This window comes from Danio rerio, chromosome 5 (genome assembly GCF_052040795.2).
Source record: "Danio rerio strain M-AB ecotype USA chromosome 5, GRCz13ab, whole genome shotgun sequence".
Taxonomy (NCBI): domain Eukaryota; kingdom Metazoa; phylum Chordata; class Actinopteri; order Cypriniformes; family Danionidae; genus Danio; species Danio rerio.
In genome coordinates this window covers 27,315,453-27,331,509 of record NC_141025.1, presented here as the reverse complement: position 1 = coordinate 27,331,509, position 16,057 = coordinate 27,315,453, and the positions used below count along the sequence as shown (strand labels likewise).

At 36.1% G+C, this 16,057-nt stretch overlaps 1 protein-coding gene across 56 annotated transcripts in view; it reads left to right on the top strand.

The window, feature by feature from the left end:
- Positions 1 to 16,057, top strand: part of arvcfb (ARVCF delta catenin family member b) — a 428,020-nt gene that overhangs the window by 386,280 nt on the left and 25,683 nt on the right. For all 56 annotated transcript variants that reach the window (XM_087252467.1, XM_087252461.1, XM_087252465.1 and 53 more), the window contains 1 exon segment: positions 15,210 to 15,337. In XM_087252467.1, coding sequence (XP_087108593.1) covers positions 15,210 to 15,337 — 128 coding nt within the window.

The following is a 16,057-nucleotide window of genomic DNA, read 5'->3' as shown; positions in this document are numbered from 1 at the left end:
GAAAAAGTATTCAGTGGGCAGCAGTTCTGTTGGAGCAAATGCCTTGTTGATGCCAGAAGTCAGAGGAGAATGGCCAGACTGGTTTGAGCTGATAGAAAAGCAACAGTAACTCAAATAAACACTCGAATGCACAACATTTCCAACCTTGAGGTGGATGGCCTACAGAATTTAAAGACCACACCGGTTGCCACTTCTGTCAGCTAAGACCAGCAAACTGACGCTACAATTTGCTCAGGCTCACCAAAATTGGACAATAAATCATTTGAAAAAAGTTGCCTGGTCTGATGAGTCTCTATTTCTGCTGCAACATTTGAATGGTATCAACAACATGAAAGCATGGATACATCCTGCCTTGTATCAATGGTTCAGGCTGGTGGTGGTGGTGTAATGGTATGGGGGATTTTGTTTTGGCACAATTTGGGCCTATTAGTACTAATTGAGCATATTGTCAACGCCACAGCCTATCTGACTATCGTTGCTGACCATGTTCATCCCTTCATGACCACAGTGTACCGATCTTCTGATGGCTACTTCCATCAGGATAAAGCGCCATGTCATAAAATGCGAATCATCTCAGACCGGTTTCTTAAACATGACAATGAGTTCATTGTACTCAAAAGACCCTCACAGTCAACAGATCTCAATCCAATAGAGCACCTTTGGGATGTGGTGGACCGGAAGATTTACATTATGGATGTGCAGCCGACAAATTTGCCGCAACTGCGTGATGGTATAATGTCAATATGGACCAAAATCTCTGAGAAATATTTCCAGTACCTTGTTGAATCTATGCCACAAAGGATTAAGGCAGTTCTGAAGGCAAAAGGGGGTCCAATCTAGTACTAAAAAGGTGTACCTAATAAAATGGCCGGTGAGTGTACATATGCATATACTTTTTTTTTTTTTTTTTTTTTTTTTTTCAAATAAAGAATTAGACATTGGAGGACTGGTCGATGTGAGATGAAGAGCCAGGGAGAAATAAAACGACACAGTGCTTGTAAAAGAGGGAAACTGAGAGTGTGTGATTATTTATCATGTGCTCGAGCACGAGATGGCAGGAAGGTGGGTCGTGAAGAATGGGATATGACATTAAGCCTGCAAAGGAACATCCTTCTTCAGGCAAAGCAGATCAGACATATCATCCGCTACCAGCGTCCTAGCAATGACTCAGGCAAGCCTAACAAAGACAGTACACAGCTAGAAAAGAGAGAGAGTGTGTCAGGCTGAGAGTCTGCAGGAGACAGAGAAATAGATGAAGGTTTGAGGAGGAGGAGGATTGCAAACAAGAAATGGAGAGTGAGTGGAATTTGTAAGACTGCCACTGTTGTTCATGCACACATTTTAAACTGTGTAGCTCTGCTTCAAAGGTTAGTAAACTGTCTACACACTCAGCATTTTAAGGTGTCTTTGGCCCTCTCCCAAGGCTGTTCCTAAAGGTAAGCAACTTAATTATACTGCCTGCTAAAACAGCTTGTTTTGGCCAGATTCTAAGGTGTAATATGTATCCATCACAGAGAAAGTAATCATACAATGCATAATGCATTAAGAGAAACACAGTAAATAAAAACCTGTACTTCTGAGGACAAATTCAAGAAAGTACATGACTATGCTATAGAAATATGATTGTATTAAAATTGAAAAACAACTTTACAATATTATGGAGTTAGTTTTTTTTATACAGATACCATAGACTACAAAATGCTCACACCTATAGGAAAGCACAAGATATTCTCAATTCATTTTAACCAATCAGATAGTAGATTGAAAATCAACAAATATAACTGTGAGAGACAAACTCGCAACCAGTGTTTGCTACTCTACTTAAAATGTAGCTTAACTACACTAAAAGCTACCCTCTGGGAAATGTAGCAAGCTAAGCTAAAAGCTACACGGCAAAGGTTGCTTAGCTACATTTAAGCTATTTTTGCAATTTTTATTTTTAAATCCAAGTCAATCATATCTTAGTGATCGATAAAACTGTCAATGAAACATATGAGGCATAATTGTTATAGTTGTATGTATGTATATATATATATATATATATATATATATATATATATATATATATATATATATATATATATATATATATATATATATATATGTGTATATATATATATATATGTATATATATATATATGTATGTATGTATATATGTATGTATGTATATATATACATATATATATATATATATATATATGTATATATATATGTGTATATATATGTATATATATGTGTATATATATGTATATATATGTGTATATATATGTATATATATGTGTATATATATGTATATATATATGTATATATATATGTATATATGTATATATATATATATATATGTATATATATGTATATATATGTATATATATATATATATATATATATATATATATATATATATATATATATATATATATATATATATATATATATATATCCAAAGACTAGTGGTAAAGGTGAACTGGGTCGGCTAAATTGTCTGTAGTGTATGAGTGTGAATGAATGTGTATGGATGTATCTCAGAGATGGAAGGGCATTCGTTGCGTAAAACATATGCTGGATAAGCTACTACAGTGCTGTTACAATACATAATGTAGTATCATTAGTAACTATCATGAACTAATAGTAATAACCATAGTGTACTTTAGCCAAGTACCACAACAAATTAGTTTGAGTACTTCACTATTGTGTAGTTCCAAACATTATGGTCCTTACTATAAATGACTATTTTTGAGCACAGCATCAGAATTAACATTATTGCATCTTAACATGTACTTCTCGAGGTATGGTCACAAGGAATCGTGCTTGTGAAGAATTCATCATTCTCACCATCCTATGAATTTCATCAGATAGACACCGGCCTCCATGAATGTCGCTGCTGTTACTTATTGATCAGCGACCGGTAAATATAGCTTGTGTGGACGCTACTGTGCTACTTGACTAAAAAATAGCTTTGCTACAGAAAAGCTATTTAATTTAGAAAGTAGCAGCGCTACCGCCACAGTGCTGAGAAATGTAGTTAAGTTAGTAGCTCCACTACTTGTAGCGATGCTACTGCCCAACACTGTTCGCAACAACATTTTGTTTGACAAGCGTAAATCGAGAGCTTCACCATGAATGCAGGGAGTGTGGATCTGGACTCGGCACTGAACAAAAAAACTGTGGTGTGTTTGACCATTACTTTTAGTATATAGGCAAACATGTCTGTGATTGACTACATTGTTTAGTGCTGCAAAATCATATTGTCAATAGAAGCCTCTAATGTTTGTTTTAAAACGCCAAACATCCTATTATTACAGGTTTAGCTGTGGATCATGAGATTATTTGTGCTTCTTACTCGAAGTTGAGTAAGAAATTTGCCGTGGACATGGTTATCCAACCACTTTTGGAATGCCAGTTTAAATTTGCATTTGGTTTTGAAGCAACAGATTTGCTCATTAAGCTAAAACTTTATTTGACGTGACTAAGAACCTCATATAACATATTAATTGTGTGAAAAAAACATTTGTATTTTGAACACAATTGTATTTTTGCTTATTAGAGTACTTAATTGTTAGCTTAGCAGCATGCTAACTTTAAACTCTAAATCTTAGTCAGTCTAAATCAATTAAAATCAATTCCAAGAAAGGTCTTCTGAGTAGAGCTCAGTTTTTGCTGTAAGGTGTTTATATGTTGCATGCTCCACAGTAGTCATTCCTGAGACCTCAATGACAGGATGCTGCCTTAGAAGACAGCTCCCTTCTTATGTAGGCAGCAAGACAGCTTGTTATGAAATACTTTGGATTGGAGCTGTGTTTGTGTGTTTGAGTATGTGTGTGTATGTTCGGTCACTGCATTAAATTCTGACAGATGCGTCCCTAGAATCTGTAGCAGACCGTTCAAACAATGTGGTTGGTTTTTTTTTCTCTTGTCCCACTGAAACTCAGTGTGTATTTCAGTCCTTGGTGAAATGGCTGTCAGACGATGTAGATGATAAAAACACGTTCTCGCAGGAATAACATTCACGCAGCACTGTGTATTTTCATGAAAACAGTTTACATCAGCCATGTGATTTTTAGCCTGTAGGCATCTCTCTTTTACTGATTTGACATCAATATAATGCTTCTGCCCGATTTAATCTGCTGCTTAGTATTCACTGAACAATTTGTACTATGTGTTGTTTTGCTAAAGGTTTGAATTAACATGTCATTATCATACAATGAGGGCATAACACTAGAGCTTGGATCATGTTAAGTGCTTCGGCTGTGTGTTCTGCATGCCATCTCTTGCTCTCTTTATCCCCAAGGCATCGCGCAAGCCACCATTTGGGTCGGGTCTGTAGGAAAGTTAAATGAGCCAGAGCTCAAGGTGAACCCCAAAATCTGCCTCTTTTTTTATTAATTAATTTATTTATGTTTTTTTTTTTTTTTGCAGGATGTTACAGAATTACAGATTACATCAAATTGGGTTTTATTGTCCTGAGAGGATCATTTTTTCTCCATGATGCTCAAGTTGAGCCTCACAATACAGCTTATGAAGACAAAGAAGCTTTATTATGAAACGCACATAAAACATGCATTGCTGAAAAGTCTGAAAAGGCATAATCTTACCTGAAATTTAGCCTCAATGAGTGATATTTGTAATACTGAAATGTGCATAAACAGTTAAAGTCAGAATTATAAGCCCACTTTGATTTTTTTTTCATTTTAATTTATTTTAATTATGTTTAACTGAGCAATTAAATTTTCAAAGTATGTCTGATTATATTTTTCTTCTAAAGAAAGTCTTATTTGTTTCATTTCAGCTAGAATAAAAGCAGTTTTTAATTTTTTAAAACCCATTTTAAGGTCAAAATTATTAGCCCCTTTAAGCTAACTTTTTTTTTTTAATATGTATTTTTTGTGTTGTTACCAAAATTAAGTCAAAAGCATCTTTAGAAATATGTATATCAGTAAAGAAAATTACTGGTCACCAATTTTGTAAAATTACTTTTATTTAAAATAAAATTTAAATATGTTTTTACTTTTTATTTAGTTTCTGAAAGACCGTGACTAGCAGGTTCTATTTACAGTGTTGCAAAATTTATTTAACACTGTAAATGAAATTATATTCAGTTAAAGTCAAAATTATTAGCCCCCCTGTTTATTTTTTCCCTAATTTCTGTTTAACTAAGAGAAGTTTTTTTTTTTTAATTTCTAAACACAATAGTTTTAATAACTCATCTCTAATAACTGATTTACATTATCTTTGCCATGGTGACATTAAATAATATTTGACTAGATATTACAAAAGGGTCTTTGATACTCTCCATGTTTGATTTTGTTTTTATATACAATTATGCCATCAAACTGTTGTATAAATGCAATATCACACTCGTAGCAGTGCGATATGGCTGTATATCGGCACTGGTGCGGGCACTCGGGCACGCCTCCTACCAGTGCCGATATACAGCCATATCGCACTGCTACGAGTTTGATATTGCATTTATACAACAGTTTGATGGCATAATTGTGTATATAAAAACAAATCAAACATAAAGAGTACTAAAAACCCTTTTGCATGAAGAACTACTTTCTTCCGGATTCAAATCATAAGCTGGGAGTTAAACAGTTGAGTGTGCATCTTTTAAACTTTAGATCTGTAGTGTCTGCTTTTTGCTGGCTGTATGAGGGCGGAGTAATACACAAAGGGTAAAGAGGCTGTAGGAGTTCTGATATTGCAGAATATCGCACGGCTATCAGCCAATCAGATTTGAGAACCAGACAGAACTGTTATCTAAATATATATATATATTTTTTTTTTTCTGAAAAATGGTGACTAGCCAGATTTTTCATATTAACATGTTTTTTTAATCTTTTAAAATTATCCAAAAAAAAAAAGAAAATGCCTAATGTGAATTAGGTGCATTTCCATCAAATTGTTTGAGGGCCTGCAGTATTGGTAACCCTTTTTTTTTCTCTCTAACACACTCTTTTGAAAGAAGCAAAGGATGCTTTCATGAAATTTGACCACAGTTGTGCTTTTGAAGGTAGCATAATATGGCTGCCTACTTTTTCAAACAGCCTTAACATCCGCAATGCACCTCTGATGTTTAAAAATGGTGTCTAGCTGTCTAGGTAGGCAGCTTTGTAGGTTTTGGATCTGAGCTGAACGTAGCATCTCCTGTAACCTAGATGTTTGTGTCTCTTTTTTTATTTCCTCTCTCTTCTTCTTCAAAGTCTATTAATGAATAGGTTTGCTAGCATGGTCAGATTTGGTAGGTTGTACGAATGGACTGATGGCTTTTTTGAAGTGCTGGTGTGTGATCGTCTCTTCTTCTGTCTACTTCAGCTGCTCCGTGTATAAAATACAACAGAAGAGCTTTTTTTTCCTCATCTCCTCCTTCTCCTTTAATACCCAACATCCAATCATCTACCATAGGCATATCCAACTAGTATTGTTTAAAGAAGATGCAGGGCTAATTTGGTACTTTATCTGACCTGTAGATCTGTACAAATTCAATAATGCAATTCAATTTCCTCTTACTCGCAGATATATCTCTCCCAATCAGTTTAGCTGCTACTGTTTTTTTTTGTTCCATGATAGATTGATCAAGGTTTCAGTAAATTCAACCTGTCATTTTTTTTTTATTAATCGACCACAGGAAAAATATGAGATAAAGGATATCTTTGTCATCATTTCTGGCACCGGATTCTAATGCCAGGATGTGCTCTATCACCGTATATATATATACATGGATTGTTGCAATAACATTCGTCCATTTTCTCTTCAATGTATTTATTTAACAGTTCTTCACTAGATAGCCACTCGAAATGTTTCACAGCTGCTGAAAATGTATTCTTGGCAAGCTTTGGGCCTCAAATAAACATTCCCCTTCACCCTGAGGCCCATCGAGTTTAAAACCCACAGGAACTTTTAGAAATAATGAAAAGTATCTATACTGACACAAATAAGTCCTGGTTAAGATTATTTATTTTTATAAATTCTACATTCTCAGAATTATTTACGTGGAAAAAGTAATTAATAGCACTTTATTTCAATTAAACATTCTGTTGACCATGACTTTGCTGTAACTATCAATGTTATGTTAATGTTACAAGTATTAGTAGACTCTCAGGTTAAACACAGAAATAGTTCACCCTTAAGATAAACATTTGCTGTTTATTTAACCACAGAGCATCCAAGATATGTTAAAAGACTTTAAAGATCTTTCGCTGAAACCGTATGGAGCTAATAATATGCCAAAACAATCTGAATTTAAATTGTTCAATTTGAATTATTGACAATTGTAATTTAATAAATCAGAATTTTTATATTCATTCATTCATTTTCTTTTTGGCTTAGTCCCTTTATTAATCAGGGGTCACCACAGCGGGATGAACCGCCAACTTATCCAGCACGTTTTATGCAGCGGATGCCCTTCCCATGCCTACACATCTCTGGGAAATGAATTTTTATATGCCGTTAAAAAATGTTTTACATTTGAATTTCTTAATTTGAATTTAAATTTCATAACTTGAATATTGAACATCTGAACACAAAGGTCGCTGGTTCAAGCCTCTGCTGGGTCAGTTGGCGTTTCTGTGTGGAGTTTGCATATTCTCCCTGCGTTCGCTTGGGTTTTCTTCCGTAAACAAGAAGAAAATGCTGTTTGGCACTGTTTACAGTTCAGCTACAAATTCATATTTATCCATCAAACCCATGTAAACACCAACAATCTTCTGTCGGTTTCTGTGCGTTCTACATCTCAAATTCCAAAATCGCTAAGGATATTTTGAACGTTTCATATTACTTACACATGCTTATTCTGAATATATGTAAAAGACACTTGTCTTATTTTATTTTAGAGAGCAGGCGTGAGGCTCAGCTGTGTACTCTTCATTTTCTGTCCGATTCAGGTACAAATTGATACAGCTAACAGCTACTCTGACTGACAGTGTGCTTAGATTCCATTAATCATCATGGCCTCCCAATCATCCTCATCCACCGAATTGGCTGTATCACTGTCTCCCCACTCCAATAGCTGGTGTGTGGTGAGCGCACTGGCGCTGTTGTTTTGTGTCTGCCATTGCATCACCCAATTGGATGCTACAGACTGGTGGTGGTGTGGAGAGACCCCCCTCATGATTGTGAAGCACTTTGGGTGTATGGCCATACACAATAATGCACTATATAAATACACATTACATTACTTTTACTGGTGACGTGGAGTCAATCCGCGAATCACAGCACATTATGTTAGCTGACCAATCAGAGCCTCTTGAGGGCAGGCCTTTTGGAGGAACTAGGGAATATGACAGTCGTTTTCATGTTAGCTGAGTAGCAGTATATACTAAAAGTAAGATATATGAAAAATAATGTGATGCTTTGCAAATGAAGCATGAGCACACATTGCTTTGCATCTTATAAACATAACAAAGCCTTAAAAATAAACTCTGGACCATCCCTTTAATAAATGTTTCGTTTTTTTTTTTTTTTCAGTTTGTAAAACTTCAGTGTAAAGTTTTGTATTACCTGATTTGGTTATATGAATCACAGAGGACCACATTTTCACCTAAAAAAAACTTGAGAGTTTTGTTGGTTGAAAGATGCAGTGAAGGAAGTGGATGAATAGAGAAGGAAAGTCTCTTGTTAGGAAGGGTGGTTTGAAGACTGACACTCCACATAATACGACCTATTAAGGGCAAATAGAAAGCGAAAAGACCTCCTCGGGTGAGCAGTGACAGGCTGGTCTGGGATGTCACAGTAGGACTTGGCCAGACAGAGCAAAGAGGAAAGAATGCGAATACACTTTTACGAATGAACCAGAGCATTTTAAGAGCTAGTCAAAGGCTCTCAATCTATAAAGAATCATTTCCAGAGAAAATCAAATATGCGACAGGCATGACCATTCCGTTTCAATGGCCTGTGGAGGGATGAGGGGTTCAAAAAAGAAAAGTGCTTTGTTGGTGCATCCTATTCCCTGCAGACTTGCCTACTTTGTCTCTCCATGGGCAGCCTGTATGAGCACAGATGCTGTGATGTTGACTGTAAGCCATTACCACCTTCCTTTTGCTGCTGTCTGTTTGCATTCAAAGTTCCTGCCACTTTGTGGATTCAACTCGCAAGCAATCATATAAAGAGTAAGAGTGGAGCTCGCTCCAAAGGTAGACTGTCATTCAGGCCTGCCTGCAGTTGAATGGCCATGAGTCATTTTTTGCCTCCGGAGACACCTCAGGGGAGAAACCACTCTTTATTCTCTTCATCCTGATTCACACATTCAAGTATACACAATTCTCCGCATAAACTAAGAAGAGTAGTCAAATATCTTCATCTCGTTGTGACAAAATGTGTATTCTTGACCATTGCCAAAGTATGAGAAACACCTTTTTTATTTCTTTATTTTAATGGGTATTGGGGGGTATTTTTTTGTTCTCAGTCAGTGCTTTGGTGAATGCCTCTTTCATGTACAAATCTGTTTGTGAAGTTAATGTATATGAAGAGTTCAGATGCAAAAACCTCTAAGTACCATCTGAAATTTCCTTCGAAAATTACAATTTTTCTCAGCCTCCTCTGTTTATGATGAGTTATTTAACTTTAAAGACCATAAAAAAAGACTTATTCTTCACCATAAAAGTGATATAACTAAACCTTCACACAGTAGCCTGATAAAAAAGCTCATTTTAGAATAATATATATACATATACATTTAAAAATTGTCCATTTTTTTCATTGAATATGGTGAATATAAATTGCTGCACATATACAACAGTTTTATTAAGAGGTGCATTAACATAGTTAATTTAATACAAAATTTTAAATACTTTTATTTATTTTAATTTAATATTATTATTTTATTATTATTTATTTTAATATGTCATCTTTGATTTTTATTACAATTTTATATAATAAGTCATTCATATAATACTTATTTACTTGTTTGTTATTCAAGTATTATAATACTCAAATCATAGTATTAATTAATTAATTACTGAAAAATACATCCTCATGTAAAAGTACCATTACTTACCCAAAAATGTAGCGCAAAAACAGTAAAAGTATCTGTTGTAAATATTACTCAAAGTATGAGGATAAAGTATCCCTTTTAAAAGTAAACAAGAGTAGTGAGTATTGAGTATTACGCTGTGAAAATCTGATGCGTTTACATGCAATTGGTGCATGTATGTGTGATGACACGACGGCAGCCATATTGTGCCAGACCGCACACCACACACCAGCTGATTGGTGGAGAGAGACAGATGATAAAGTCATTTATGGTAAGGGGATGGTTAGGAGGCCATGATGGACAGAGGCCAGTGGACAGATTAGGCCAGAATGCCGGGGTTAAACCCCTACTCTATTTCGAACGACATCCTGGGATTTTTAATACCCACAGAGAGTCGGGACCTCGGTTTAACGTTCCATCCAAAAGACGGCGCTTACTGAGCAGTATAGAGTCCCCGTCACTATACTGGGGCATTAGAACCCCCACAGACCACAGGTTGGGCACCCTTTGCTGGTCTTACTAACACCCCTTCTGGCAGCAACCTAGCTTTCCCATGTGATCTCCCATCCAGGTACTGACCGGGCGCAGCCCTGCTTAACTTCAGTGGGCGACCATGTGAGAGTTGCAGAGAGCTAGCTGCGGGCTAAATGTAACATTCTGTAATGCATTTAGTGATTATTGATGGCCATTTGGCGATTTAAGTCGTCATACAGTGTACATCCGCAATCTTCTTATAAGTGCACACATTGTAATTGTATTTTTTTTTTTACTTTTTGTTTTTAAGATTCAATTTTTTATTCCAATTAGCTAAAGCTATTTGTATAGTTTTATTCTAACTATGTACATATGCTTTATATATATATATATATATATATATATATATATATATCAGTCACTCAAGACTTACACACTCATATTTATTGAAAGGGAAAGAAAAACCTATTTGTAACTTGTGTAAGAATATTTTGACGACAAAGCACATTTTAATAGAATGTATTTTTTTAAATGATATTTGAGAACATTTTTATTCAGGAATTATTTTAAGTGAAATGTTTAAAAGGGTGTCTTCTGAAGTAATTTTACAATAATATCATTAATCGACTGAAAGACTGTTGTTATTTGTATAATTGTTGTTGTGATTTGTATGTTGTTTTTTGTACAACAATTATTTTATTGTAGTTTATTATGTAACTGATAAGATTGCATGTTATACGTTGTATATTTAGGCTCATTCCCTCCTTCTATTTCTTACCCCTTCCCTTTCTCCTTGGCCCTTGAAACAGAGTGTGAAGAGTAGAAACTTCCAGTTTTACCCCTAAAAAATGGGACTGCACTACAACACTTGCACATGTCATCACAATCTCTTGCTTCATATGAGATCGACAATGGCAACTGCTGTAGTTATTCCAGGTGTGCTATTTTTTGGTATTTATCTCCAGTTAATCACTGAAGAAAATAATATCATGTTATCATAATGATATGATGCTGCAATAAGATCATAACTGTACTGTGGATTTACTGTGGCCATATTCATTTATTTAAACACACGAAAACAACATTAACGTTCTACCAGACACTGTAAAATGCTAATTCCCATCCACTAGACTTTTCCGACAGGAGATTTGAGTGTCATAGAGTGACAGATTTATTAGATTGAGTTATTATAGCAAAATTTAGCTTTTTTTTTTTTTTTTTTTTTTTTAAGCATGACAGTTAAACCCAAACCGGGTCATAAATGTATTAAAACATTTGCTTTTTTTGCTGTAAAAGTCGCAATAATGTCTAAAAATACCAATTTGTGCATCTCCTGACCATACTGCCATTGTAGATGTGTATTCTGGGAAATTTTCATACCTCTTGGAGTGTGGTCCTGAAAAATCTCAGTTTCAAAGGCTATCTAGACCTTCTCCTTAGCCCTGCACCTTCAAGCTAAAGAGAATTGGGACAAGGGAGGAATTGGGTAAGGGAGAAGACTATACACTGAAAAAATTATTCAAAGATGATTCCTTGGATTTACTCAGTTCAATTCAAGTTTAAGTTTAGTGGTTGTAAACAATTTATTTGAGCTGAATTTAAACAAACAAATTAAGCTGAACATAATTAAATTTAATTTGTCAGGTAGAATTGGGTCTTAGTATAGGTTTTGCCATGAATATAGCCAATGCTGCTAATATGGCATTAAAACATAAATAAAAAAAATAATTTCTGATTTCAGCCATTTATGTAGCAGTTATGAAGATGGTGTCTAAAAATGTATATTTAAAGACAGTTCCAAAAGTTCTCTATCTAACTGCTCTGAAAGAGTTTTTTTATTGACCTACTAAAAGAGTATTATTGCAAAAGCAAGACTGTGTCTCTGAATCATGATCCTTTCCCAAGCTTTTTCCACTGGGATTGCAAACTGCATTCACATAATAAAGCACCAGGGTTGATGTATGGATGTTTGAGAAGCGCTTATTTTATGTGTACAGTGGCTTTGCCATTTATATGTAGGACAGCTCATTCAATGTATTCAACATTACAGTACGTTCAAAGTAGTGAACGCTGAATGCCGACATGAATGAGTGATACTCGCGGAGCCCTATATTTTATCTCCTGCTGTTTTAATCTCTCTCTCTAAAGGAGATACGTTTTTTTGTAACTAATCCTTCATCACAGCTTTAAATATGCGGTTTTGTAACTATACTCCCAGGCAAATCCAGCCTGCTAGGACTGTGCAATAAGAGGAATGTGGAATTGCACACTCCTGAATATCAAACCCATGTCAGATGAATTTTGTGTAAGTGTTTAACACCAACGTCAGTCATATGTGGAAAACAATCTCCATTTATTTATCACCATGTCAGTCATTTTCCCTCTTGATAAAAGCTCATTTAATCAGGTGACTTTGTGTTTATTGATTTGTTTGAGTGATATCTAAACTACCTAGCAATCTTCCCTCAACAATATGAAGCATTGACCTTTTTTCGATGTTGAGTCAGTTTTGATTGAGAGAAAAGGAAATGCTGATATCGTCAAAGTGAAATAATGCAGCTCTATATCCGAGCGATTTATAACTCTCCACTTAGCTCTGTGTACAAAAGCATAACACTGAAGTGAACACATGCATTAGCTAATTCATACACACACTCACTCTCTAAGGCTTGCACAGGAACGCACTCAAAAGGAATTTTAAAGCAGTGGGGAGGAGAAGGACTTAAAATAGCCTTAAATGGTAATTGAGGTTGTGAATGTGTGGAAACTGCAAAATAGAAAGAAAAAAAAACTCCAGCAAGGACAGTTGTTTCACTCAAACCATCAGTCAGACAGAAATAAAAATGTATAGTGAGCAGCCCACATCCTGAAGGGCCACTCTTCCCTCTGGAAATTATAGGTGTTAGGTGCACATTTAGAAAGTGCAGTTGAGCCAGGCAGAAGCTGAGCTTTTCTAATGCAGTCACACACACCAGAAAACACGCATTAGTGTGATTGGCTCTTTTTCTGCACACAAACTTCATTTCAGACGTGTTACTGAGTTACAACGTGTTGCTGCCTTTGTAGGAATATCACTGCTCGGGCTTCTTTGAACTTCACCAGACTTCTGCAAATCTTGACGTGGCAGTGAAAAAGAAGGCGGCTTTCTGAAGCGCCACACATCCGTCATGGTCACTCTTAGAGTAATGCTGGCCTGGGCTACGCTGAGAGTTCATGTGCGCTTTATGACAAGTATTACGCCACTGCTGAGCATGACAGATGTGTGGTGGTTGCACTCTTGAAGGTTTTAACTGAATGCTTTTTCTTAGGAACTCAAATGCTGCAACTTTCTGTCCATACTAATTTAAATGTACAGATTAGTTAACCCCGAAATGGAAAATTTTGTCATTATTTTCTCAGTTGTCATGTCAATCTTGGCTCTTATTTAATAACACTTTTTATTGTTGCAACACAGGCTCATTGTGGACATTTCTGGAGAGCGTGAATTATATAGCCAGAGGTACATATGTTTTCATTTCGTCTTTAAAATTAATGCTATGGGGCGGTGTGACGCCGCCGATGGCTTCTTGATGGCTTTCTTTTTCTATATTGCTTTTGAAAACACTATGGGTTGGGTTAAGGGACGGGGTGGGTCTGTCAGTCAGTCAGTCAGTCGGCTAAAGTATATTGCACCCTCTGATAGGTTTATGCGAGAAGAGGACGCGCTAAAGAAATTTGAGAACATCCAAAAGCAAATACAGCAACCACTGGTGTATTTGCAAAAACAAAAACTGCGAGCAGATGTACCTCTGGTTACGTATTTTGCTTTCCCCTGAAATGTAGACCTTGGTACATATTCGCAATGAGCCTGGGTTGCAATTTCTTTATTTATTACAATAAATCATTGTGGTCTTGTTTTGAGGTTGATTTTTCCAAGAACAACTGCAATACAAGAAGGTGGATATCCATAATTGATAGGGAATGTAATTCTTGGTTCATGTTTGTTAAAAATCTAAATTATTAGCAGATCTTTATTACAATACAGAGTGCCGTATTGTATTTTTAGGGCTACAGATGTATAATTTATTTAGTAATATATTTTATTTGTTTACAACTGACCTTTCCGCACAATGTCAAGAAGGTCAGGTCTTGCCTAGCTTGCTGGGACATTTGGTCTTCACAAAGCATATTAAACAAGAGCACACACACTAACACACACACAAAACAGTCACTTTCTAGCTGCAGCAGCACAGTGATTCACAGGCCCACCGGCGTCATTTAACATTTAGACTGGAGGAAGCTAATTATCCACTTCCTACTATCACTGCTGCTATCACCGTGTCCAAACTAACTGGGTATCCTCAAAATTACTTTGTTTTTTGCATTAGAGCCGACTGACCCTGAATCAGGGAAGAGGAGCTTCTTCTTTTGCATTTCAGACCTCAATTCATGTATAAAAAAGACCTCCTGATTACGCTGACTGATATCAGAGCTGCTGCTATCAAGAAACCAAGCGTCCATCAGACTATTGGATTTTTTAGGCAGTTTGTCTATTGAGCTGCTCAATATATCTGTGAAAGTGGAGTGTCTTTGATTTTCTGTCTCTATTTCTTTGGGGTGATAATCACGCATTGTCCTACCCTGTTATTTTGTCCACTTTTCATTTCACCAGGTGCATCACAACACCGACAGCAGGAAACACAATCAATGTTTACCGCTCCCGAGCTAATCTGTGTGTTTGTGTCTGTGCTGGACTGTGTTTAGAGGTGTTTTGTGTGTATGTGTGCAGGTTTCGAGTTACTGTATCAGCCGGAGGTGGTTCGACTCTACCTGTCCCTGCTGACTGAGAGCCAGAACTACAACACGCTAGAAGCAGCAGCCGGTGCTCTGCAGAACCTCAGCGCTGGACAGTGGACAGTAAGTGTCTTCTCATTACAGTCCTGCACATATCCCAACTGAATTAGAAATCGATTCTTGATCCAATTCCAGGTCAGGGTTAGTTTTTATGACATTTATTTGCATTGATTCTCGATAGTGTTTTCTTTATCTTAAGCATATTTTATGATAAAATATAAAACACTTGACACAAAACAGATGTCACTCATTTTATTTTCACTGTGCATGTTAATCTTTTGAGAACTACATTTACTTTAATCTAAATTAATCTAATTAGAATAGAACTCTTAAGGCCCATTCACACCGGGAAGTTTTCTGCTCACGTTTTCCGTCAACGTTTAACGCCTCGTGACTACATGAAGCGCAACAGTGTGATCATGCACACCAACGCGCAAAACGCCAGCATAAAAGTGTCATTTTTAAAAAAAATTCCTCATGCTTATTTTTTGTTTTGACGCACCACATGAAAACCTTATCCACCAATCAGATTGATACTTTTGTTCATGTGCACAGAGCTGCTAAAGTTACAGTAAACAGCACTTGGAGGCGCTCAAGCTCAAAACTGTCAATGAGAGCGCACGTTGAAAAAGATTCCCAGAGACGATATGAACGTGGAGCTGCTTATTGCACTGGTGAACAATAATAGCTGCTACTTGAACCATGCATGCTTGTTTGAATCAGCAGTAACTTTTGTCAACTTGCTGTCTTCTTTTTCTGTTTCAAGCGGGTGTCAAAAGCTTA